Source organism: Pongo pygmaeus, chromosome 10 (assembly GCF_028885625.2).
Source record: "Pongo pygmaeus isolate AG05252 chromosome 10, NHGRI_mPonPyg2-v2.0_pri, whole genome shotgun sequence".
In the NCBI taxonomy this organism is placed as follows: domain Eukaryota; kingdom Metazoa; phylum Chordata; class Mammalia; order Primates; family Hominidae; genus Pongo; species Pongo pygmaeus.
Window position 1 is genome coordinate 27,996,232 of NC_072383.2, and position 27,913 is coordinate 28,024,144.

General features: G+C 37.7%; 2 protein-coding genes across 6 annotated transcripts in view; one reads left to right on the plus strand and one right to left on the minus strand.

Moving 5' to 3' along the window:
- Positions 1 to 10,426, minus strand: part of INTS13 (integrator complex subunit 13) — a 33,129-nt gene extending 22,703 nt beyond the window's left edge. Inside the window, exons 1-5 of one of the 2 annotated variants that reach the window (XM_063672530.1) lie at positions 10,358 to 10,426; positions 8,660 to 8,895; positions 6,628 to 6,702; positions 787 to 989; positions 286 to 366 (exon numbers count right to left, since the gene is read on the minus strand). In XM_063672530.1, the coding sequence (XP_063528600.1) occupies positions 286 to 366; positions 787 to 989; positions 6,628 to 6,702; positions 8,660 to 8,884 (584 nt within the window). In that variant the 5' untranslated portion in view covers positions 8,885 to 8,895; positions 10,358 to 10,426. Of the gene's footprint in view, positions 1 to 285; positions 367 to 786; positions 990 to 6,627; positions 6,703 to 8,659; positions 8,896 to 9,889 lie in introns of both variants that reach the window. The other variant, XM_054442425.2, reaches the window with a different exon arrangement.
- Positions 10,323 to 27,913, plus strand: part of FGFR1OP2 (FGFR1 oncogene partner 2) — a 28,353-nt gene continuing 10,762 nt past the window's right edge. For 2 of the 4 annotated variants that reach the window (XM_054442429.2, XM_054442431.2), the window contains exons 1-3: positions 10,323 to 10,808; positions 20,647 to 20,779; positions 26,212 to 26,360. In XM_054442429.2, coding sequence (XP_054298404.1) covers positions 20,776 to 20,779; positions 26,212 to 26,360 — 153 coding nt within the window. In that variant the 5' untranslated portion in view covers positions 10,323 to 10,808; positions 20,647 to 20,775. Of the gene's footprint in view, positions 10,809 to 20,646; positions 20,780 to 21,216; positions 21,292 to 26,211; positions 26,361 to 27,913 lie in introns of all 4 variants that reach the window. The other 2 variants (XM_054442428.2, XM_054442430.2) reach the window with 2 other exon arrangements.

Consider the following 27,913-nt stretch of genomic DNA (forward strand, 5'->3'; position numbering starts at 1 on the left):
TTTACAAATTCGAAACACAACTATGAGAAAAAAACATCAAACAAATACACATTATAAGTTTATGTATTATTTTATCCTTTTGATCACCTTTCTTGTGGGAGAAAAGTAAAGTGAAAGGGAAAATGGAAAAAAAAGTTTCTGATCAAACATACATTTTTCGACTAATTTGTTGAGTCAGTAGAGAATTCAGGGAAATGCTACCGGTCACGTTTAAGTTATTGGAAACAATTATAACATACATCTATCCACATGAACATATTTATTTCATTTATGAATTATACTCACTGATCTGAATTTGCAGCAAGCTTGTTATGTTCATGAATCGTTTCCTGGACACAGTCTTCAAGCATTCGCACATGACTGTCACTATGGCATTAAAAAGATATAGCAAATTTATAGGAATAAACAGTAAGAGAAACAGTTCAAAACACTCTTCCGCTGTATTATAGTGTTATAGACATTTAAAGTTACTTCACTAAGGACTATCTTTAGTGTGCTCAGTCATACCACTAAACAACTAGCTGAAAAACCAGTGAGAAAAAATGTTAAATTTACCTACATGATGGCAATCTAAACAGTTTTCAATGAGATAAGTCTTTATTTTAGAATGGAACACAGCCTCAATATTAAAAGGCAAAAAAAAAGAAAAAAAGAAAAAAATCAGAAAGGCCACTTGTAATATGCTTAAACGTAAACATGTAAACATGCTGTCTCTAGTATTCTGAAAAACTACAACAGGATTTTTAAATTCCCACAGTGAAAGAATTACTATAATCAACACCTCACCTTTTTGCATTAGTAATACAGATTATTCGTCCTCTATTTCCAACACGTTCTGCATTCTCCATGAGTAGAGTACGAGCCTCATGTTGGTATTCGGTAATTTTGCAGAGAGTTTCCACTGCTGCAACAAGACCATGCAAAATACTGCAGCACTCTGGATCTGCCCGAGGATTAGGAGGCCCAACAGCGGCTAATGCTGCCATTAGCTAAGTAAAAGGGAAAACAATTATGTTGACAAGAGTATGTGCAATTCAGATAAAAATATCACAAGAAAGAAAACTACTCACCAATGTATCTTACATATATGGACATGAACATTCTTAAAAAAATAGTAGCAAACCAAATCCAGTAAACACACAAAGAATTACACACCATGAACAAGTGGGATTTATTCTAGGAATGCAAAGTTTATTTAATATGCAAATATCAATTATTACAATACATCATATATCAATAAAATAAAAATCACATGATCATCTCAATAAACAGAAACAGCACTTGACAAGATCCAAAACCTTTTCATAATTAAAAAAATTAGCAACAGAAGGGAACTTCCTCAAGAAGATAAAGGACACCTATGAAAAACCTACTGATAACATCATACTTAATGGTGAAAGATTGGAAGAATTCTCCCTACTTATCAGTAACAAAGATGTTTACTCTCATCACTTCCATTCAACACTGTACTGGAAGTTCTAGCCAAGGCGATAGGAAACAAAAAGAAATAAAAGAAATTCATGCCAAGCCCAGTGGCTCATGCCTGTAATCCCAGTACTTGGGAAGCCAAGGCAGGACAACTGCTTGAGGCCAAGAGTTCAAGACCAGGCTGGGCAACAAAGCAAGACACCGTTTCTATAAAAAGAAAAAAAAAACAACTAAAAAATCAGCTAGGTGGGGTGGTGTACACCCACAGTCCTAGCTACTTAGAAGGCTGAGGCAGAAGGATCGCTTGAGCCCAGGAGTTCAGCCACTGAACTCTGGCCTAGGTGATAAAGAGAGACAAGAAATACAGAAAAACAGAAAGGAAGAAAGCAAGGAAGGAAAGAAGAAAGGAAGGAAGGAGAGAGAAAGGGAAGAAAGAAAGGAAGAAAGAAAAAGGAAGAAACAAGGAAAAAGGGAAGAAAGGAAGAGAGAGAGAGAGAGGATGGACAGAATCCAGATTGGAAAGAAAGAGTTAAAACTCTTTCTATGTTGCAGATGACATGATTCTGAATTTACGAAATCCCAAGGTATCCACTAAAAAACTATTATAACTAATATACAAGTTCAGCAAACCTGTAGCATACAAGATTAATACACAAAAATCAATTGCATTTCTATATACTTAAAATAATCTGCAGACTAAATTTTTTAAAATCCCACTTAAAACAGCATCAAAAATAAAATACTTAGAAATAAATTTAACAAGAACTATAAAACTTATACTCTGAAAACAACAAAACATTGTTGAAAGAAATTAAAGATCTAAAGCATGAAAAAACATACCATGCTCATGGACTGGAAGAGTTAATATTGTTAAGATGGCCATATTATCCAAACTGACCTACAGCATCAACATAATCCCCAACTTCTTTGTAGTAATTGATAAGGTGATTCTAAATTCATATGGAATTGCAAGGGACCCAGACTGGCCAAAACAATCTTCAAAAAGAACAAGGTAAGAAGAGTCACACTTCCTATTTTTAAAACTTACTACAAAACAATGGTAATCAAGATAGTGTGGTACTGGCACAGGATAGACATAGAGACATAGAAAGGTTTAACATAGGGAAAAGGTGTGACACGGATAACCAAAGCTAAACATTAAATATACACAAGATTATACATAATTTATACAAAATGTACATTCTTTTACATATTCTTGAACACCAGTGATTTGCTATATAGTTGCTTTCACAACTGGAGTTTGCCCCTCCATTCAAAATTTAAAAGCAATGAATGGGATATCACGTACCTTCACCTTGGGAAAGCAAAAGAAGTAATAATTCCTTTATGATTAGCATACCTATCCATCAAATGCACACTTTTTCTGCACTGCAGAGGTGCAGTCAGTAGGTACAAATCTACACAGATTTGTACTTATTTTTATTCATATACTACTAGAAAGCCTTCACACTTCTTTCACAGTACCTCTTGAAAAAGGTAAACACTTCTTTCACAGTACTTAAAAAAGACAGTACGGTGGAAACGTATGGAATTCTTAAATTGTTTTTTCAGGTAATAGTATATTAAGAACATTCTGGAATGATATTAGTGCAAAGCCAAGCCAATCAAAGCCTACTGAGTGAATTACCTCAAAAGAATGAAAGGTTAGCTTAGTTTACATATATTATAATACTAATCACAAACATTTTAAGACCAAACAGTATGATAAAACATTTTCTTTAAAAGCGTTCTATTTAAAACTAACCTCGGAGAAAAATAAAATTAAATTAAATTAAAAAAAAAGAAAAAGAAGCTGGGCACGGTGGCTCATGCCTGTAATCCCAGCCCTTTGGGAGGCCGAGGCAGGCAGATCACTTGAGGTTAGGAGATCGAGACCATCCTGGCTAACACAGTGAAACCCCATCTCTACGAAAAATACAAAAAATTAGCCGGACATGGTGGCACACACCTGTAGTCCCAGTTACTTGGGAGACTGAGACAGGAGAATCACTTGAACCCAGGAGGCGGAGTTTGCAGTGAGCCAAGATTGCGCCACTGCACTCCAGCCTGGGCAACAGAGCGAGACTCCGTCTCAAAATAAATAAAAGAAAAAGAAAAAGAAAACAAACAAAAAATAATAATAACACCTTGGATGGGATTGTTACCACTGCATAGCATCCGTTAACAAAAAAAATTTTGGCATTAAATAATTCAAATAATGTATTCAATTATTTCACTAAAGCCTTGTTTCTCATGTTGTTCACATTCATCAGGGAAGGACCTCGTAGACTGAAATCTTCTATCCAACTAAATAATGGCAAAGAACATAAGCTACTAGTAACTCAGTATCTTCAGACAAATAATGTTAAAACATAAACCTAACTGGTTGAGCATGAGTTGATTTCTGCTTCCTCCACTAAAATCGAAGTAAAAGATTTTACTTACTAAAAAACATAAACCCAGGCTGTGCGTGGTGGCTCACACCTGTAATCCCAGCACTTTGGGTGGCTGAGGCGGGTGGATCACCTGAGGTCAGGAGTTCAAGACCAGCCTGGCCAACATGGTGAAACCTCATCTGTACTAAAAATACAAAAATTAGCCGGGTGTGGTAGCAGGCACCTGTAATTCCAGCTACTTGGGAAGCTGAGGCAGGAGAATTGCTTGAACCTGGGAGGCGGAGGTTGCAGTGAGCCAAGATCGCGCCACTGCACTCTAGCCTGGGCAACAAGAGCAAAACTCAGTCTCAAAAAAAAAAACACACATAAACCAAAAAAGAAAGCATAAACCCACAAGCGTGAAGTGAGTGGAAGAAGAGACAACAATGAACAAGATAGACATCAACAAGAATATATAAAAATGGATGAAGGAGTGGTGATGAACTTAATAGGACTGAATATGCAGAAATCTAAGTGCCCGTGGAAAGTAAAAGGCAAAATAATCCAGGAGAAGTTCAGAACTGGAGAATCCAGGAGAAGTTCAAGAACTGGAGGCACCAATTACCAAACACAGTGGGGAAAGGCAAGATACTAAAAATGTCAATAGCTTGAAGTCAGTTTAAGGAACAACTTGACTCCCAGATCTTACTTACACCCTACCCGTGTAAGTGACTACGTCTCCCCTACCCGACAAGATACAGAATCACATTCCTTGGAAGAACTGAAACTGAAAGGTATCAAACATGGATACCAAAAGCACATAAGAGAGTAAAGGTAAGATACTAAATCACTACTGTGCAATAGAACTTACTGTGATGATGGAAATGTTCTCTATCTGTGCTGTCCAATACAGTAGCCACTATCTATGTGAGGCTTACTGTGCATATGAAATATGGCTAATGCTACAGAGGAAATGGTATAACTTACCCTCTCCCGTCTCCCAGAGAGCTGACAACCAAGTTGTCATACAGATAAAAGAGTAGAAGAACAGTCCCAGAGAGACCATCTGTCAACTCCAATATTTGGAGGTTCCCTAGTGCAAACAATCGGCTAAAACTACAATGAAGTATAGTCAGCAATACCTACTCCATAACGTGTAGATTTTCTAATCTGCCATTTAGTGCCTTGCTTTTAAATAAGACTGTCTAGCTAACTATCAGCAGGCATTTAAGAAAAGCCTCAACATAAAAAAAGAACTGTGAGAATACAGAAGGCACAAAAGAAAACATCAAATAAACTAATGTTAATACCTGCAAGTAAAATTACACCCATAAAACAAGAAAAGGATATGACGAAAACAGACATAGTTAAAGTCAAAGTTCTTGGAAATTAAAAGTACAATCAAATAAAGAGTTCTATACAAGGGTTAAAAGCGTCAAAAAAGCAGAATGACTGACAATGAGATGATCAGTGAGAAAAACAGTAAGGAATTTAATGCAGGAGGTCTAACATCCCAGGAATGGATATTCCTGAAAGACACAGAACACACAGACAAGAACATTATCAATGAAACAATGCAGGGAAATTTCCCTGTACTGGAAAATATGAAGCCTAGCACAATGGATGAGAACAGATCAACACCCAGGCACACCACTGAGATTCTAACGGCTTTCAGTGCGAAATTATAAAGAAAAATGGTGTTAGGCTTCTCAGCATTGGAGGCTATAAAACATATAATTTTGTGGAGTATACAATGCCCTCAAAATTTTGAGGAAAAAGTTATTTCCAACACAGAATTTCTACACCCAAAGTATCAGCAAAGGGCAAGGTAAACTACAGGCATCCCGGAGGTTATGTTCTACCAAAACAAAAGATTACACAAACAAAAAGAGAGGAAAACAAATGGGATCTGAAAAATAGGGAGAGAAGGATGATAGGAGTGCAGTGGGCTTAGAAAGCAGCCAGTTCAAACTGGAGCTGAAGACTGTGCTCCAAGAAGTTCCTCAGGGGACAAAATCAAATTGCTGAATTATCTAACACATTTATGATCAAAATATTGGGCAGTTTTGTAGAAGCATGAGGAAAAGCAGCAATGGATATTATGAAAACAAAACACATGAAGGGGAGAAAAAGGAGATAATAAATAATTCTAGGAATAAACAAAAAGCTATATAAGGAACTAACCATATATATTACTTGGCTTAACAGTGAATAATACTTTATGTAGATGTTATAATGCCAACATGAAACTTTGAAATAACCAACAATTCTGACATATTAATATTGAGAACACAAGGGAACGGGGCAGGCATTAGACATATGAAGGTCAGGAGTTCAAGATCAGCCTGGCCAACATGGCTAAACCCTATTTCTACTAAAAAATACAAAAATTAGCCAGGCATGGTGGCACACTCCTGTAGTCTCAGCTACTCGGGAGGCTTAGGCAGGAGAATCTATTGAACCTGGGAGAGGTTGCAGTGAGCCGAGATGGCGCAATGCACCCCAGTCTGGGTGACAGCAAGACTCCGTCTCAAAATAAATAAATAAATAAGTAGATAAATAAACAGAGAACTCAATAAACAGGAATAAAAACATGTTATTTAGAAATCTGGAAGTAAATATGACAACCGCTAAAAAATGGAAGTTTGCTTGGGGGTGCTGGGTGTAGGGAAAGCCTAGAATGGAGATAGCTGTTTTCATATGACTTGGCATTTTAACACTATATGCAAATCCTAGAGTGATTTAAAAAATTAGTCATTTTTTTAAAAAGTATTACCACATTTAGATAATTTACAAATGGCCACAGCTCAAAATCTAACCGTACCTCCTGTAAATTTTGGTCTTCTTGAGTCCAAGAATTTAAAACATGTGCTCCAGAGTCACTCACAATAAAATTCACCTAATAGATTCCAAAGAAACAATTAGTATTCAACTCTAATTTCACTCAATCACCAACATATTTTCAAGTAATATGCAATTTCTAACACTGTTTCACTGATTCATTCATTCTTCATTTTATAGTTACAGAATGTGTAGTACATGCCAGGTGCTATCGCTGGCACTGAGTATATGGGAATAGAGTGATGAATAAAAAAGTTCTGTCACTCACAATGTGGGGAAAGTCAGGGGAGGGGAGTCTACTAGGACAGAAGGCACTGCGGGAAGAATACAAACAAATAAATGAACAAGATCATTTCAGAGAGTGATAAACGCTATGAAAAATAAGTTAATTAGCTACTTTAGATTGGGTGGTTACAGAAGGACTCTCCATAGAAGTGGCAACCGAAGGCAATCCAAAACCAGCCACCGTAAAGTCAGGGATAGACAATCTGGGTACAGCAAATAACAAATGCAAAGGCATCTGAGCATATACCCTGGAAAGGGTGACAGTCAGAGCAGGCAGTGGGAGAGGAGACAAACTCAGAGAAATAGGCAGGAGCTGGATCATATAGGGCACTGAAAGCCAAAATAATGGATATGGTCTTTATGCTAAGTTTTAAAGTAAAATGCAAATTTGAAAATTTAAAATTATCTGCTATTAGGTAAGATAATGACAAAGAACATTTTGGAAAACTTATCAAATGATGATTCTGACCCATGTTCCTTTTTGGCTAGAGGGTTAGATTTCTTTCTTTACTCTGGACAACACAATCTAATCTATGATCTTTTTCCCTATATATCGATGAAATACCAGTTTTCCTTCCTCCCCCAAGAAGTTTGATAATTGGTCTTCTCTTCCAAGGCTTATCGGACAGGGATATATATTTTACAAGCCACTTTACATAGATTTATCTCTTTTAAAGCTTACATCAAGGAAGTAACTGTTATACTTACATGGGAGGAAACTGAGGCTTGGAGAGATTAGGAAATATAATCGAAGTCACACAGCTAGTAGTTAACCATGCCAAGGTCTGAACTAAAGCCTGTGCTCTGAATCAGTTATATTCCCTCTCATTATATATTTTTATCATACACAGAATGTACACAAATTTTAAGAAGGGCTTATATTTTAATTTGGAATATATGTGAATGTATAATATCAGACTATGTCCACCTTTATCCTACTGCCCTACCTTCCTCAGTCTAAGAATTGGCTAGGTCCCAGCCTAGGCTGCTTCAAGTAAGACAGAAAGCAAGTCTTCCACTTGTGGCTAACCAAATGACTTTCCCAAAATAAGACATTTAAGATACTGAAATCTAAGATTAAACTTTAATACCTGTAATTTCTGTCAATCATCCATTTCTCTTCTTACTGATAAACCATATCCACTCAGCATTCTTAAAAGTATTTCTTTCTAATATGGCCAAACAATACAGCAGTTTAGTGTATATTTGCTAAAATTGCAAGCAGCCAGCCAGCTTAGGTTCAAATTCTGGCTCTGCCTCTAAGTAACTATGTGACTCAGGACAAGTTTCTTCTCTTTACCTCAGTTTCCGGATCCACAACAGGGAAGCAACAAACAAGACTGACTGACAGTCAGCTGCTACATGCCAGCACAGTTTGACAGCAGCTCTCAATGGTCAGTCTGTGTTCTATACTGGTTGTTACATACTTTGAATATTGCTTCAATAATTACAGTTCCTACCTAACATGACTGTTATGAGAATTACGGAAATTATTAAATATGAAGCACTTTGAAATATGTCTGGCACATGTAAAGTGCTCAATAATTGTTAGCTGTTATTATTACTGGCCCCAATTAAATATCCATTATATATTAATCCCAAAGGGCAGAGTTATGTACATTTTTAAGTAATAAACATAGTCATTATCTATAGCAAATTCATATAAAAAATTCATTTATGCAGTTAAATACATCCCCAAAATCATGATTTTGTTTGTACTTTACACTCACCAGCTTTTTGAAAGGAAATATATCATACATTATTCTACAATATTCCATGGAAGATTCTACTGAGCAAGTCCACAATGATTTAGATATGGGGGCCAAAGGAATGATTCCTTGGGTTCTATTCTTCACCAGCATATCAAACTCGACATGCTGCCTGCACGATTCTGCCATATAAGGGCAGTGATCCACAACAAACACTGTTTTATGAGATTCAGAAAAAATCTTCATTTTGTTTTAACCTGTAAGGGGGAAAACATATTAGCCAAATATTTATACATAACATCTTACATTTTTCCTAATTTTCTCAAGAAAATTGTCTTTCCCTCAAGAAGACTTGGTAGGGAACATGAATATGTTCAAAGAAATCTGTCCAACAAAGGACAGTTTAATGAGGTCATGACCAGAAAGCAACGGTATCAATACACCATATTAGGCTGTCACTCTACTAGGCACAGACAAAAATACCAGTGCATGCATTTTTGGTTTTGCTTTTAAAATGAACTTAAAATTATCAGAGGGAAACATTTTGACATTTAATTGTATTTGATTCCCTTACATATACGAAACATAATAAGTGACAAATACTCTTGAAATACAACTTTATGATCCTTGCTAATTGACATTAGTCACATATAAACCCCAAGCCAGCATTTTTGCACTTCCCTCCAAGAAAAACGTTTGAAGATTTCTGAAAAAGGGGGACTGGCGGGTAGGGGTGCGGAATTAACAGGAAAGAGGAGTGACAGCAAAAGAAAAGGCCAAAACAAAGATAAACATCTCCTAAGATAACCGCACATCAGGTCTTCGCCTTAGGATAAGGACCCTAACTTCACACTCTCCCCTTAGCTTTTGAAACATCACAGTAATTTACCAGGTAGAGCAGAAAAACTTAGTTGTTACCATCACACTGGTGTGTAGAAGGAGATTTAAAACTTTTAAAACTTTTTCTTATTAAAACAGAGCATATGGTACTCCCCTGCTTCGCTAACAAAATCTTACACTGAATAGACAATCCACATTCGAAAAGCACATGGCAGGCAAAGCCAAAGTGTTAAATCAAAACGAACTGATTTCTTACGATCCAGCTATTTTCACCTCTTGCTTTCAAGACGCATCTCCCCTTCATGCAAAACTCTCTTTGAGAAACCTTCTAGACCCACTTTGCTGGAGGGTGGGGGGTGGAAAATACAAGGTGAGTGGATAGGGAAGACCTCAGGATCGAGGTTCGCTTACTTTCGTGTCTGGTCCTGCAGTGAAAACGAACAGAGGCTATGGACCACAGCCTCTCTGGAAAAGGCTGCTGGCTGGGTGGGGAGAGTCAGCGCACAGTCGGGAGTGTCTGGTGCCACAGACAGGGGACTATGCTTTCCCCGATCATCTCCTAGCACACCGGTCCTTCCCAGGCTTCCTAAGAGCAGGAACGCGCGTGCGCGTGCACACTCACACACTCGGGCTCGCGCGTGCGCACAGAGCTCTCCGACAGCCCCGCCAAACCTCCCTACCCGCTCGGAGGGCCAGGCGTCCCAGTCGCCGAACAGGAAGAGGGCGGGGCCAAGGAGGAAAAAAAAAAGCCTCCACCCCTCGAGATTTTCCACCCGCTAATTTTCCAAGTCACCCATTGGGAAGCAGGATCTGGGCGACCTGAAAGCCTCCCCAACAGCGAAGTACCAACACGGCCCCCTAAGCGTAGGGCCCACCCACCCGGTCTCCCCTTCTCGGTCTCTCCACCCAGGCCGGTTTCCCCTGGAAAAACTCGCGAGACTTTGCGAGAGGCCGAGCGAAAGCCTGGGAGGGGAGGAATAGGGAGGGACGTAGAAGGGCCCTGCCCCGCCTTCTCGCGCAAAGCGGAGAGTGGTCGGTTCTGCCCCACCGTAACGCGAGGAAGGAAATCTCGCGAGGCTGGAGTCCTCCGGGAGCGCCGGTCGGAGGCGGTCGGCGGCGGTCGGCGGAGGTGTCTACCCCGCTGGTGATGGGGCTGAACGCCACTGGCTTCCCGGCCTCCCGTCCGCTGCCTCGGTCCGATTCTGCGTCTGCTTGCTGAGGAGACAGATTAGGGGCGCGGAGTCTCTTCCCTTGAGTGCATAGGTCCCTGTTGGTAGAGGGTTTGAGACCGCATCGCCACAGCTGACGGCTGCTAGGGACTAAGAGCAGAGTAAGTGGGCTAAATTCGGGGACGGGAGCAGGGGTGGGCGAGTCGGAGGCGTCCTTTGCCGGGGCAGTCTTTCGCCGGGGCCGGTGCCTTGCGCCTCTTGAACCACCGGCGCCCGGCCCTGGCCGCTTCCCGCCGCGGGCTCCCTGCTCCTGGGAGCCGGACTTCCTCTCCTCGCCCCCCGGCTTCGAGCACCTCTTAATGGAGATGCGGTGCAGAAAGTTCAATGAAAAGCCTTGACTCTAACCCTATGGACACACCTTCCGTATCTGCTTTCATCCTGCCTTACCCACCTGCGGGCTTACCACCGGACGGGGGACCCTTTCAGTCACCTGTTTGCAGCGTTTAATGAAGATAACTTGTTTCTTGAAACTGCTCTCCAAGGGGTATTACTCTTTTCTGATTCTCTTTCTGCCTTTCTTCTCTATCTCATCTCTGATAATGGTTCCAGTATCTGTACTGCTATCCGAATTAGAAAACCAGGAATGGAATCATCCTTGGTTCTTCATTTCCACTTACACTGCACTGTATTTTTTTTTTTTTCGCCAGGATTAGTGCGGTTGCCCCCTCTGCCCCCCGCCCTCCACTGGTTTCCCTACTATAATCCTTCCATAGAGTTATTGTAAAATACCTATTTATTTCTGTCCTTTCCTTAAACTTTTTAGTAACCGTATTGCTGACAGCATCAAATCCTAATTGTTAAGCACATCATCATTCAGGATCTTTTACAGTCTGCCCCAATCCATTTTACCTTTTAGTCTTGCTTTAATATCCGACCATACCAGACTATACTGGCTGTTTCCCCAATCTTGCCATGTGCTTTGACAGCTCTGTACTTTTGTACGTGCGGATGCCTAGGATGTTTACTGTTCCTCTATTTTACCACCTATCGAAACCCAATTCATAAATCGTTGTCTTCTCAGACTCCCCCAGGTGACATTGATACCGCTGTGCTCCCAACGCATTTGAAACTTTTCTTCTGCAGTATTTATTAGGTTGTATTATTTGTTTCTGTATCTGTCTCTCCTGCCAATTTGAACCTGGGTCTGTCTGGAATCATGTCTTACTCATCTCTGAGAAAAAGTCCAGTAGTTGGCACCTAGCAAGCATTATTTATAGATACATATGTATATTTATTGAAATGGAATAGTTCTAAAGAATTCACCATTAGAGTTCTTAATCCTTTAAAAATCATAGAATTTTGGAGCCAGAAGGAACTCTGTACATTAGCTTAAAGGCCCCTGACCTGTTTTGATTATGAGAAACCCTGTACTTGTAATACACATGCAATTGTGCTTTTAGTAATTGTGGGTTGAAATTATGTATAATGACAGAAAACTACTATGCTTTTAAATGATTTTGTATTTTATTTTTATAGTATCTGTTTATATTTGAGAAATGGAGAAGAAATGTTTTAGACTACAGACGGTGCTTGGAGTATGTGCATTCAGGCAACTCTTCCACTGACTCCTTAGCCTGTAGGTTAGAAATAACTGGTTTAGATTAGGTTAGTTCCTTCTTGAACTGTCACAACTCTTTGAACATATGTATATGAAACTTATAGTCAGCCACAATTCTAAGGGAACGTGTAATTTTAAAAAAATCCTCTAGTGTCATTACTTCCAAAATCTTTCTTCCAACTTTAAAAATTAATTTTCTTCAGAAAGTGTCTTTATCAGTTCCAAACATGTATTCATTCCACTATTTTCAAGGACAGTGAAAATTTTCTTTGCTTTCAGATACAGTGATGTGCCTGTATAAATGCTTATTTTTATATGTAATTTACATGCATTCTTTCTTGCATTCTTAAGATTATAAGTTTATATGAAAGCCATAACTATACCTTTTGGTTTTTTTATTTCCATATGGGTCAGTTCATATTGTGTACTAATTAATATTAGAGACACATACCTGAACATGAAAAATTTAAACTAGATTGTTGACATTTAAAGACACATCTGTGTATATCAGTAGCCACAATATTTCTGTGTAGATGTAGTGGTAGGAGTAGTGGATTTGCGGATAAGGGAAACAGAAGTTTCCAATCAGTAAACATTCATTGATCTTACAATTAATGTGATGCCTAATTAAAATGGTTGCTAGGCTTTTATTAATTACCTAGAAAATATTTAAAATTTTTTTTAGTCTTTAATTTTTCTTACATTTCATATATATTCCTATTTATTTTCTGAGGTTGGCTTGAAAAATTTGACTTGAATTTCCTTAGATTTTTCTTAACCAAAATCTAAAAGTAAACAACTGGCAATTGCTGCCTTCGGTGGGTGGTGGTTTCTCTTTTATCAGCAGCAGAATGTTCTAAGCCTTCTGCCAGGAGTCTAACTGCAAAAGTCTTTGGGTGGTAAAGTGGGTGGGAATGTGACTAATGCAGAAAAGAAAAAAATTTTTTAACTTGCTAAAAGAAAAAAAGATTCACCTGTAATTTGGACCTGCCTATAGAAAATAATGTAAGTAAGTGTATTATGACCAGTTAAGATAGGCACTATAAAAATAGGCTGAAAAGTTTAGAATATTCCTTTTTTACTGAAGTCTGTTTTTTAAAATTTGAAACTTGTTAGAGAGTTTGGAAAACAGTCTTCTTCCTCCCACTCCACTTCCTGGCCAAAAAAGAGGGGAAGCACAATGGTCTTCAAAAAAGGTGATAAAGTAAATGCATATTATAAAATATTTTAAACTTTTGTGTGGTTTCACGTACAGGAAATGAACATGCAAATTCTTAGAAACTGTTGTCACTGTGTTTCTGAAATGCTAAAAAAAATTATGCTTTGAGCTATCTGCTGTTTATAATTCCTTTCCCTGAATAGGTAGGTTTTTATAGTTAACAAATTTTAAATGTAGTTGATTTTGGTAGTAGTATTTCATTATGCAATCTGGAGAGGAGAGAGTGTTTTTCATAAAGTGGATGTTAATTACAATTTTAAAAAGCCAATCAGTACATATTCATTGATCTTGTAATTAACTGTGACACCTAATTAAAATGGTTGCTAGGCTGTTATGTCTGGAAAATATTTGAAATTTTTTTATTCTTTAAAATTTGTCTTCATATACATTCCCATTTCTTTTCTATGGCTGGCTTGAAAATTTTAAAAAATATCTTGGATGTTCCATTTGTGGGGTAGGGTCAGAGAATTTACTTTTTTTTGTTTTCCACCTAATGAGATTGAGATGATTTTTATATAGGTAAAAAGCAAACAAGATCCTGGGAATCCAGTGTGGCTTAGGAATAGGACACTTGACTGGGGATCAGAAGTTCTATTTTTGGTACTAGTTTGGCTCTTTCCTTGCTTTGTGGTGCTGTCATTCGGCTTTGTTTGTTTGTTTTGTGATGGAGTCTTGCTCTGTTGCCCAGGCTGGAGTGCAATGGTGCGATCTTGGCTCACTGCAGCCTTCACCTTCCAGGCTCAAGCAGTTCTCCTGCCTCAGCCTCCAGAGTAGCTGGGATTATAGGCATGCGCCACCACACCTGGCTAATTTTTGCATTTGTAGTACAGACGGGGTTTCACCACGTTGGTCAGGCTGGTCTCGATCTCCTGACCTCGTGATCCACCCACCTTGGCCTCCCAAAGTGCTGGGATTACAGGCGTGAGCCACTCAGCTTTTTAGATTTGGAATTCCTGGGTCTATTTTCTCATTGGTAAAATGGGAATAACACTTGTCCTCTTGCCCAAATGACAGTATAAGGTAGTTATTGCTCAGATTCAGAAAGCTACCAACAGTTTGAATTAATTAAAATTATTACGTAACAGTTTGATTTTCCTCTAGGGTACTCTAGAGATCCATTTGGATAGAATTAGGTTAGAGAGAAGGCAAATAGGTGAAGCAATTTTAAAGAAGAAAACAGTGACTTATACATATTAGATAGGGAGAGTTTATTTTACAGCTGTTACATTTGAGGCAATGTGGTATTGATGCAGAAATAGATAGTCATTTTAAGAGGACAGGTTTCATGATGGTACTAATTGCATTTCTCTAATGGCTAATGATGTTGAACATCTTTTCATGTTTCTTATTTGTCCGTATCTTTTTGGTTCACTAGTAAAGTCTTTTATTCATTTTTATTTGGGTTATTTTCTTATTGTTTTGAGAGATTTTTATGTATTCTAGATACAAGTCCTTTGTTGGATAAGTGATTTGAAATATTTTCTCCCAGCCTGTAGCTTGTCTTTTCAAACTCTCTAAATAGTGTCTTTCCCAGAGCAAAAGTTTGTGATTTTGATGAGGTCCAGTTTATCAAATTTTTCTTTTATGAATCATGCTTTTAGTATCATGTTTACGAAAACCTTTGCCTAACCCCAGGTCACAAAGATTTTCTCTTATTTTTTTCCTGAAAGTGTTATTGTTTTTAATTTTACATTTAGACTTATGGTCCATTTTGAGTTAATTTTTATATTAAGTGTAAGAATTATGTTGGGATTAAACTTTTGGCATATAGATGTCCAGTTCTTCTGACACCATTTGTTGAAAAAAGCCAACCTTTCTCCTTTGACTTGCCTTTGCACCTTTTTCAAAAATCCATTGGCCACTTTTATATGGCTCTGTCTCTAAACCTTTTCTGTCTCTATCAGCTCGATGCCACCTTGATTGAAGTAGCTTTATAGTAACTGTTAAACTTTGGTAGTGTGAAAAAAACTGAAAACAAATAGTTTCTTCAACTTTTTTTGTTTTCATAGTTGTTTTGTTGTTACCTAATTTCTTTGCATTTCCATAGAAATTTTAGAATTAGCTTGTCAATTTCTTTAAAAAATCTTGCTGGGACTTTGATTGGAAATTGCATGTTTGTACAACAGTTACAGAAAACTTGACATTTTGGCTGGGCGCGGTGGCTCATGCCTGTAATCCCAGCACTTTGGGAAGTCAAGGTGGGAGGATCACTTGAGGTCAGGAGTTCGAGTCCATCATGGCCAACATGACGAAACCCCGTCTCTACTAAAAATACAAAAATAGCTGGGCGTGGTGGCACACGCCTGTAATCTCAGCTACTCTGGAGGCTGAGGCAAGAGAATTGCTTGAACCCAGGAGGCGGAGGTTCCAGTGAGCCGAGATCGCACCACTGCACTCCAGCAGCCTGGGCGACAGACTAAGACTCTGTCTCAAAAAAAAGAAAAAGAAAACTTCCCTACTGTGTTGATTCTTCCAGTCCATGAACACAGTATGTTTCTCCATTCATTTGGATCCTCTTTAGTTTCTTTCATTAGCATTTTGTAGTTATCAGCAAACAAATTTTGCATATGTTTTAATTTATGCCCAGGAATCTCAGGGTTTGTTTTTTGTGGGTTTTTTTGTTTTGGTTTTTTTTTTTGCTATTGTAAATCTGTGTTTAAAAAAAAAAAAAGTTTTGGTTTCCATTTGTTTGTTGCCAGTATATAGAAAAACAGTTGATTCTTGTGCTTGTATCCTGTGACATTGCTAAAATCATGTAGTAGTTTTAGGAGTTCTTTTTTGGATTCTTTGGGGTTTTCTACATAGACAACAATGTTGGCTGTGAAAAAGGGCCATTTTATTTCTTATTTTCCAACCTGTATGCTTTTTCCCCCCTTCCTAGCCTTATTGCACTTAATGTATTGAACAGGACTAGTGACTGCAGACATCCTTCCCTTGTTCCTAATTTTATTGGGAAAGCAGTCAGTCATTCATTATGAAGTATGATGTTTGCTATAAGTTTTCTGAAAATGCCCTTTCTCAGTTTAAAAAAATCCTCTTCTAGTCCTAGCTTGCAGAAAATTTTTATTATGAAAGTATGCTGAATTTTTTGATAATATGCCAGTTGGTATGCGTGAGTGATTTTCTTCTTCGGTGGATTACATTGGAGACAGCCTTGAATCTGGGATAAACTCCCATTGGTCAGGGTATATTATTCTCATTATGAGTTGCTGAATTTGAGTTACTAATATTTCCTTAAGGATTTTTTATTTATGTTAATGAAGGATATTAGTCTGTGGTTTTCTTGTATTCTCTTTGGTTTTGGTATCAGTAATACTGACATCATTTTATGAGATTAAAATTACAAGTATTTCCTTTTCTTCTTTTTTTAAGAGATTGTATAATAATTGGTGTTATTTCTTCTTTAAATGTGTGATAGAATTTGTCCTTGAAGCCATCCAGGTCTGGAGATTTTTTGCAGAAGATTTCTAATTACAAATTCAGTTTCTTAAAATAGTTATAATAGGACTATTCATAGTCGTCTGTTTCATCTTGTGTGACTTTATGTAGTTTGTGTTTTTTGAGGAATTAGTCCATTTCATTTAAATTATCCAATTCATGTGTATGGAGTTTATTATTGTATTCACTTATCCTTTTAATGAATTAGAGGTCTGTAGTGATATCTCATCTTTGCTGATATCCCTTCTTTCCATTAGTAATTTATGTCTGCTGACTTTTTTTCTTGGTTAATTTTGCAGGAGGTTTTTCAATTTTTATTTTTTTCAAAGAACTGGCTTTTGATTTCATTGGGTTTTCTCTGTTGCTTTCTTGTTTTCAATTTCATTGATTTCCACTCTTTATTATTTCCTTCTATTTACTTTAGGTTTATTTTGCTCTTCTTCTCCAAGTTCCTAAAGGTTGAGGCTTACATAATTGATATGAGATCTTTCTAATTTTCTAATATAAACATTTAATGCTATAAATTTGCTTCAAAGTAGAGTTTTACATACATGCCAAAATTTTTGATATTTTGTATTTTCATGTTTATTTAGATCAAAGTATCTTCTAATTTCCAGAAACTTCCTTTTTGACTTATTATATAGAAGTACATTGTTTAACTTCCAGATGTTTGGAGATTTTCTCGTTATCTCTTAATTACTTACTTTAGTTTAATTTCATTATAATCAGAGAGCATAATTTGTACTGGCTGGGCGCGGTGGCTCATGCCTGTAATCCCAGCACTTTGGGAGGTCGAGGTGGGCAGATCACCTGAGGTCAGGCGTTCGGGACCAGCCTGGCCAACGTGGTGAAACCACATCTCTACTAAAAATACAAAAATTAGCCGGACATGGTGGCATGAGCCTGTAATCCCAGCTACTCGGGAGGCTGAGGCAGGAGAACCGCTTGAACCCAGGAGGCAGAGGTTGCAGTGAGCCGAGAATGTGCCATTGCACTCCAGCCTGAGCAACAAGAGTGAAACTCCGTCTCAAAAAAAAAACAAAACATAATTTGTATGATTACAGTTCTTTTAAATTTGTTAAGGTTTGTTTTGTGATCCAGGATGTGATCTATCCTCATGAATGTCTTGAGCACTTGAAAAGAATGTGTACTCTGCTGTTGTTGGTTGTAGCATTTCATAAATATCAATTCAAGCCAGTTAGTGGATGCTGTTCATTTTGTCTATATTCTTGCTGATTTTTGTGTACAAGGTCTGCCAGTTACTGAGAAAGGAATGTTTAATTTTTCAGCAGTAAGGGTGGATATGCCTATATATCCCTTCAGTTTGAGTTAGTGCTTTTGTATTTTGAAGCTCTTTAATTGTAGTTGTATATACATTTAGGATGCTTATGTCTTCTTGGTGAATTGGGGTTTTATCATCATGTAATGTTCCTCCGTCCCTGGTAATTTTCTTTTCTCTGAAGTTTACTTTGTCTGATATTTATTTATTTTTTGAGGCAAGTCTCACTTTGTTGCCCAGGCTAGAGTGTAGTGGCGTGATTGTGGCTCACTGCAGCCTCAACCTCCTGGGCTTAGGTGATCCTCCTACCTCCACCTCCCAGCTAGCTGCGACTGCAGGTGTGTGCCACCACGCCTGATTAATTTTTTGTATTTTTAGTAGAGATGGGGTTTTGCCATGTTTCCCAGGCTGTTCTGGAAACCCTGGCTTCATGATCCGCCAGCCTCGGCCTCCCAAAGTGCTGGGATTATATGGGCGTGGGCCACTGCGCCTGACCTTGTCTGATATTATATAGCCACTCTAGCTCTTTTCTTAAATATGACACCTTTATTGAGATATGTAATTCACATACCATACTATTCACCTATTTAAAGTGTAGACTTTTAGGGTTTTCAGTATATTCAGAGTTGTGTAACCATCACCAAAATTGATTTTAGAAAATTTTTCTCCCGCAAAAAGAAACCATATGTTCATTAACAGTCACTTCCCATTCCTCCTTCCTTTTCCTAATCCCTCAGTCCTAGACATCCACTAATCTACTTTCAGCCTCTGTGGATTTGCCTCTTTTGGACACTATATAAATGGCGTGATACATTGTCTTTGTGACTGACTTCTTTCACTGAGCATAATTTTTTCAGTTTTCATCCATGTTGTAGCCTGTTTCAGGACATTATTGCCCCCTACTTTTTTTTTTTTGCCAGATATTCCACTGTATGAACACATCATATTTATTCATTTATCAGTTGAATAATATTGCTGTGAACATACATGTACAATTTTTTGCATTGACATACTTTCATTTTCCTGGTATGTACATGTTTAACCTTTTGAGGAACTGTCGGACTTTTCCAGAGTGGCTATACCATTTCACATTCTTTATATCCTAGCCAACACTTACTATCTATTCTATTATAGCCATCCTAGTAGGTATATCTCATTGTGGTTTTGAATTGCATTTCAGTAATGGCTAGTTATGTTGAGCATGTTTTCATGTTCTTATTAGCCCTCTGGTTTTCTTTTGATTAATATTTGTATAGTATGTCCTCTTTTCCATCCTTTTAACTTTTTTTTTTGGAGACAGGGTCACACTCTGTCACCCAGGCAGGAGTGCAGTGGCACAGCCAGGGTTGACTGCACCCTCACCGTTCCGAGTAGCTGGGACTACAGGCATGTGCCACCACACCCAGCTAATTTTTAAATTTTTTGTAGAGACAGGGTTTTGCCATGTTGCCCAGGCTGGTCTTGAATTCCTGGGCTCAAGCAGTCCTCCGATTTCGGCCTCTCAAAGTGCTGGGATTACAGGCGTGAGCCACTATGCCTGGCCTGTCCTTTTACTTTTAACCTACCCATATCATATTTAAAGTGAATTTTATATAAACAAGGCATAGTTGGGTCCTCTTTTAAAATTCTGATCATCTATCTTAATTTTATCTAAATATAAATGTCGAGGACATTTATATTTAGTGAAATTATTAACATGTGTGGATTTAGTTCTGCCATCTTATCATTTGTTTTCTTTTTATTCCTTTGATATTCCTTTGTTTTGCCTTTTCTCTGTCTTTTGGGTTATTGAACACTTTTTAATTCATTTCAATTAATCTATTGTAGTTTTGACTATTATCTCTGTACAGTTATTTTAGGGATTTCTTAGGAATTACAATATATGTAAATTTTTAAGTCTACTTAAAATTGATATTTTTACAACTTCAAGTGAAATGTAGAAATCTGATCACTGTATAGCCCTTTTTAGCCTCCTCCCTTTTTCTTGTAGTTATATATTTGCCTGCATAAATTAAAAATCTCATTAGATAAATATTATAATTCTTGTTTTTAAACATTAGACATTTAAAAGAACTAAGAGGAAAATATTTACCCAGATATTTACAATTTCAGTTGGTCTTCCTTTGTTCCTGATGTTCTAAGTTTCCTTCTGATAATACTTTGCTTCTAACTGAAGAGTATTCTTTATAATAAGTCTACTGGAAATAAGTTCTTCTTTCTCTTCAGCTGAGAATGACTTTTATTTCACCTTCATATATGAAACATATTTTTGCTGGATATAGAATTTTGGGTTGATAGGTCTGTTCTTTCAGCATTTTGAAAGTGTTGTTCTACTTTTTACTGGCCTTCATTTCTGTTGGGAAGCCTACAGTCATTCAAATTGTTCTCTATGAGTAATATGTCATTTTTCTCTGGCTGCTTTCAAGATTTTTTCTTTGTCTTTAGTTTTTGGAAATGTGATTACAATGTGTCTGGAGTTAGATCTTGTTGGAAACTCCTGCCTGGGGTTTCCTGAGGACTGGGAATGATGAAGACAAGGTTTCTTAGAAAGAAGCAAAGTGTTACATCATTGAAATGTGTAAGTTTGAACTATTGCAGTTAAATATGTTTTTATATTATTGGATGACAAGTTAGAATGCCCTTGGGAGAATACACAAAATAAAGTATTTTAGTCATTGTGAATATTGTGTCTTTTCAGTAAGGGACTCTTCTAAGGTATTCATAATGTAAACATACTAGAATATTTAAGAATATTGCCTGGCATGGTGGCATGCACCTATAGTCTCAGCTACTCAGGAGACTGAAGTGGAGGGTCTTTGGAGTCCAGGAGTTCCAGCCTGGGTGATGGCAAGACCTCATCTCTAAAAATAACTAAACTTAAAAAAAAAAAATAAATATTTCTAAACCACAGAGAGACGCAACTCCATAAAATCTTCTTAGAGATGTTCAGAAAGTTGTTTAGGAATGGTTTTAGTCCTTGATTCACCATAACAGTTTTTCTTTTTTTATTTTGAGATGGAGTTTCGCTTTTGTTGCCCAGGCTGGAGTGCAATGGCGCGATCTCAGCTCACTGCAACCTTCACCTCCCAGGTACAAGCGATTCTCCTGTCTTGGCCTCCCAAGTAGCTCGGATTACAGGCTTGCACCACCACGCCCTGCTAATTTTTTAAAATTTAGTAGAGATGGGGTTTCATCATGTTAGGCTGGTCGCGAACTCCTGACCTCAGGTGATCCACCCACCTCAGTCTCCCAAAGTGCTGGGATTACAGTGCGCAGTGTACAGTGTACAGTGTACAGGTACAACTGTACCACACCTGGCCTACAGTTTTTCCAGATTAATTTGTTTACAAATGAAGCATGAATTAACCAGTCTCCTGTGCTATCCAGGGTAAGTTTTCCCATTCGTGTTTAATATTGTGGCCATTTTTTTCTACTTAAATGAAATGTTTCATGGAGTAGTATCTGTTTGAGGTTTTGTTTTGTTTGAGATGGAGTTTTGCTCTTGTTGCCCAGGCTGGAGTGCGATGACATGATCTCAGCTCACTGCAACCTCCGCCTCCTGGGTTCAAGCGATTCTCCTGTCTCAGCTTCCCGAGTAGCTGGGATTACAGGCGCATGCCACCACACCCAGCTAATTTTTGTATTTTTAGTAGAGATGAGGTTTCATCATATTGGTCAGGCTGGTCTCGAACTCCTGACCTCAGGTGATCCATCTGCCCCAGCCTCCCAAAGTACTGGGATTACAGAAATGAGCCACCATGCCCGGCCCTGTTTGAGGTGTTATGTGGTACTATCAAGTAGCCATTCTGATTGTGTCAGTTTTTATCTTCATGGATCTTACAACTTGATGGTCACAATGGTTCTTTTGAAATTTGACAGGCCAAATTTTGTGTATCTGTCATGGAGTCTTTTAACTTCTTCATGGGTTTATTTTACAGTTTCATATGAGGCCTTTGCATAAGGACAATTAGTCAAAGCATCCCGCTTATAGTAATGAACTTTAAGGTATTTCTGTGGTATCTACAATATTGTTTCTACCTTTATGATAGCAGTTATATTAGGCAGCTACCATCAAGCTATCAAGTACTTAATGTATTCGTTGTTTTTTGTTTTGTTTTTTGTTTTTTGAGACAGAGTCTCATTCTGTCACCCAGGCTAAGCTGGAGGTGCAGTGGCGCAGTCTCGGCTCACTGCAAACTCCCCCTCCCGGGTTCACGCTGTTCTCCTGCCTCAGCCTCCCACGTAGCTGGGACTACAGGCACATGCCATCACAACCAGCTAATTTCTTTTTTGTATTTTTATTAGAGACAGGGTTTCACTGTGTTAGCCAGGATGGTCTCGATCTCCTGACCTCGTGATCCGCCTGCCTCAGCCTCCCAAAGTGCTGGGATTACAGGCATGAGCCACTGCACCTGGCCTGTATTCGTTGTTTTTTAAAGGATATCTGAGGAACCTCTTTTCTTTGCAGCATTTCAGAGAAGTGGATTATTCTAAAAGCATATCACCTATTCATGTATGTATTTACTTTCAGTAAGTTGCTCCATCTTAGTGGACCACAGTTAAGTCATTTGATCAGTCTGGCTTCTGGTAAGAAATTGAATTTTATCACAGTGACTGATGTACCTGTTGCATATCAAGCCCCATACTGGTGATTTTTGTTTTTAAGATAAAACCCATTAACAAACAGTAAAGTCAGGATTTGGTACTAGAAAATTCAAAAGTTTTGTTTTGGACTTGAATACTTCTTGAGTTATGGAATCACAATCATGAGATTTTCCTTGCAATAGGCAAAGGTTGCTGGATTAATACTGTTACACCGGTGAATGGTAATATGAAAAAGAGAGAGTAGCAATATTTCATAATTACTCAAATGACAGAAATTTTGGATGGTTACCTTTAGCAATAGGGATTTACTATGCATGGTAACATGAGGTTTAAAGACCTAGAATAACCTCTGAAGATGCTTTGATTAATTCAGTTGAGGTTTATAATTGCTCTGAGGCAGGGAAGCTAAACCTTAGCTGCTGAATTAAGGTATACGATTTCTTTTTTTTTCTTTTTTTTTTTGAGATGGAACCTCACTCTGAGGCCCAGGCTGGAGTACAGTGGTACTATGGCTCACTGCAACCTCCACCTACCAGGTTTAAGTGATTCTCCTGCCTCAGCCTCCCAAATAGCCGGGATTACAGGCGCCCCCCCCGCCCCACACCAAGCCTGGCTAATTTTTGTATTTATTTATTTAGTTAGTTATTAAGACAGCCTGTTGCCCAGGCTGTAGTGCAGTGGTGCAATTTTGGCTCACTACAACCTCTGCCTCCCAAGTTCAAGCAATTCTCTTGCCTCAGCCTCCTGAGCAGCTGGGATTACAGGTGTGTGCCACCACGTGGGGCCAGCTAATTTTTGTATTTTTAGTAGAGACGGTGTTTCACCATGTTGGGCAGGCTGGTCTCGAACTCCTGACTTCAAGTGATCTGCCCTCCTCGACCTCCCAAAGTGCTGAGATTACAGGCATGAGCCACTGCGCCCAGCCCAAGGTATACAATATAATAGGCAGTGGGGTTTTGATGTGTTGTTAATACTCCCAGGACACAGGGTAATATTTTTGTACTCAAAAAGATTTATGATTATGTAGGAAGACTGTCTAGACTGAGGGCTGTTTAGCTATCTGATCATATATAGGACCTTACTGCATTTTATTTGGAAACAGATCCTATCTATTGCATTTGTAGATGTTATGTTTTAGTGTATAAAGAAGGGTTCTTCTTATAGTAGTCCCAGCAATATCATTTACAGATTAGAACTGTTAGAGAGTTCTATTACTTGAGTTCTATTAAACCATTTTCTCTCAAATCTTCTACAGTTTGTTGTAGAGTTTCAAATTTGTCTTTTATTACTTTCACCATCTGTTACAAACTATTATTTTTACTATAAAACCAATTTTTTTGGTTATTTCATTTTTCTAAGTACGAGTCAGTGCCCGTCCTTTTTTTTTTTTTAATTTTGCTTTACAGACAGCTTTAAAAGTTTACTCAGAAGGATCCGATGTTCTATAGTAATGGGATTAATGGGAGTTATAGTGATGTCCATCTAACCCATTTATGTTAACTTTCTTAATAAATAAGAAAGTTGTCTGTCTACAATTTTAGATAATTCCCTTTGGAAATTTAGAGGAAGTACAGGGTATTGTTGGGCGCTAATGCCTCTCTCAGAACAGCATCTTTGGATAGATTTTGGGTAGTTGTCCTTTTCCAGTATCAGACAATATTGGTTCCTTTAATGGCCCTTTTACTGCTCATATTTTCAAGTATCCTTATCTAAACCTCCTGAATCTTACAAGACAAATCTTGGGGTTGTTTTCTCTAGAGAGCCAGAAGTTATATTAATGTCCAGCTTGTTTACTTCTTAAGGCTCTCCGGAAATGTCTGGTCATATATTGGACATTTTCTAAATTGGCGATTTAAATAACAGGAGAAAGTCTTCTGAAATTGCCTGATGTGTTTTATGAAATATTTTATACTGTTTAGTTATTTAAATCTTCTCTTTGCTACTTGTTGCTTTTTTTTTTTTTTTTGTATTGGAGGGGGATAATCCTTAATTGAACTAGTTGGTACAGATCTGTAGTCCAGGGCAGTGGTATATAACAAAGTCCTGAATTCTGTGGCAAATTGCTGTTTTACTAAAGTTGATGAAAATCTTTGTTTATAACCCTTCACTTGGATCTACACCAAAGTTTTAATTTAACTTCTGTAGACGTGGCTTCTGGCCTGGTAACTTAGTGTGATTTTATTTTTTGAGAAAACCCTGAAGAAAGGATGGCTTATATTGAAAGTTAGGTAAAACCTAGTAGAAAGATAAAAGATTTCGGCCAGGCGCGGTGGCTCAAACGTGTAATCCCAGTGCTTTGGGAGGCCAAGGCGGGCCGATCATGAGGTCGGGAGGTCGAGACCATCCTGGCTAACACAGTGAAACCCCCGTCTCTACTAAAAATACAAAAAAATTAGCCGGGCGTGGTGGCAGGTGCCTGTAGTCCCAGCTACTCAGGAGGCTGAGGCAGGAAAATGGCGTGAACCTGGGAGGCAGAGCTTGCAGTGAGCCGAGATCACGCCACTGCACTCCAGCCAGCCTGGGCGACAGAGCGAGACTCCGTCTCAAAAAAAAAAAAAAAAAAAAGGAAGATAAAAGATTTCAAGGAGGGTAAGTTTCAGGAGAAACTTGAAGTTTTGGAAAGAGACTGTTTAAAGTTATTAAAATTTTGTTTGAGGTTTCTACATACCAGTTGAAGAAGCTGACAATTGACTGTTTCATGTTTTGTCTCATATTTTTTTCAGCTACTGTTAAACATATATACTTACTGATTTTAGCATATCGGAAGTTTCCTGTAATTACCAGTTTTGTCCTAAGTCAAAACTTTTTTTTGCACTTTAAGGAAGATGCAAGAGTTAGAATTATAATGCAACTTTATGTAAGAAGCAGAAGTTCTTCCAAGAGGAGGTTGAGACTTTGATGTAGCATGACACATTGAGGCCACTTTGGCTGGTCAGCAGTGTTTGTGAACAGTGTATCAAGTCCCCTGACCAAGCAGAGGTTAGGAAGCATTCTTATAGTCAAAGTTTTTAGACAGTCATTGACCCCAGAATACTGACCAGTAAACCAAATGATCTTCCTCAAAAGTGACAAGATAGGGGAATGCCCTCATAAAGAGCAAATTTCTATATAACATTATATTCATTGGACATGTACTTTTTCCCCACTGTACATTTAGAGTGTTTTAAATACGTTCTAGTTCTGTGTGCAAATCTTTTAACTGTGTTCTAATTTTTTCGTAACAGTATAAATTTACTTTCAAGTTTGTAGTATCCTAACAAGCAAAACCACAGTGTTCTTAGGTGTTTTTTCCTCCCTGGACAGTGAACAATACTGTAACAAATGTGGCTTAAGAAGCATATCTCTGTTGACATGAAACTAAAAAGATATGTTGACTTTGAGTCTTGATTTTAATTTTAATTATAGATACATCGTTAGAAATGAGTTGCACAATTGAGAAGGCACTTGCTGATGCTAAAGCTCTTGTTGAAAGATTAAGAGATCATGACGATGCAGCAGAATCTCTGATTGAGCAAACCACAGCTCTCAACAAGCGAGTAGAAGCCATGAAACAGGTTTGATTTTTCTTTCTTGTTCATTCCATTTATCAGAAGCAGTCATTGACATTTGTGTATTGCTGGCTAATTAGTGTCTAATTTTTTTCAACATTCTCTAAAATTTTTAAGTAGCTTGACTTGTGTGTTTCAGGTTTACTTTAATTTTGTCGTGTTCAGGTGATATACCTAGACATATATTTCTAAACCCTAGATTTGATCACTTATTTTGCTGACAGAGTTGCATATTCGAGTTTAGAAAATAAATGAATTTGTTAGGTTTAGAAACATTTGACAAAGACCAGATAATACCTTTTACTAATGTTGGTACACATTTTGTTCTGTCTTGTATAATGTAGAAATGTTCATATTTTTCTTTATAAAAGTACTTAGGTGATGCTGTTTAACAACAAAATAGCTTTTGAAAATGATGCAAGGTAATATGTGATTTATACTCTGTGCAGTTATTGTACCCATACTTGTTACCTTATTTTTCATTCAATAGTACCAATTAAAGAATACATGAGGGCTTTCTTCTTGCTATTTTTACTATTGTATAACAGAATATTCCCATGGGCCACGAGTTTAGACACTATTTTAACCTTCTTCTGATAAAAATTTTCAAGTCGTTTAAGAAAATTATAAAATCTCTGACATTATGATGGAAATCAGAGGGGGAAAATGTATATTCATAGCCAAATCTCATCTATTTTGTAAAAGGAAGCAATTCTGGGATAGTATTTTTAACAAAGCTATTGGAAATAGTGGAGTAAGTTTAGTTATTTGGTTTTACAACTGTGTTGCCCTAAACAGATTTACCTGCATCCCTAACCAACTATCCAGCTAGACTGAGGCACTTCAGTGAACATGTATCTGGTATTGAGTTGTTAAAAAAGGAGTTTGACATCTGAAGTTAAGAACCAGGAGTGTTATAATGAATATATTACTAAGTGTCTCATGAGAATGCCTTGAAAATAAATGAGTGCAATTTTAAAATAAGATTCTCATTTTCTTAATGGAAAGTCTTTTTGCATTTCTTTTGTACATGTTCTATTAAGATATTCACATACCATAAAATTTACTTTTTTGAAGGATACAGTTCATTGGATTTTAGTACACATTTGCAGGTTGTGCAGTATAACCACTATCTGATTCCAGAACATTTTCATCACCACAAAACCTTACATCCATCAGTGGTCTCTCTCTAGTTTCCCCTTTCCTCAGTCTCTGGCAACCACTAATATTTCTATCTCTTTGAGTTTGCCTATTCTGGACATTTCATATAAATGGAATGATAAAATATGCAGCTTTTTGTGATTGGCTTCTTAACATAATGTTTTTAAGGTTCATCTATGTTATAGCATATATCAGTACTTCATTCCTGTTTATTGCCAAATAATATTGCGTTGTAGGGATACAGCACATTGTGCTTATCCATTCATCAGCTGATAGGCATTTGGATTATTTTACTTTTTTGGCTGGTAAGAATATATGCTGCTATGAATATTTGTGTACAAGTTTCTGTGTGGACATATGTTTTCAGTTTTCTTGGGTATATATGTAGAAGTAGAATG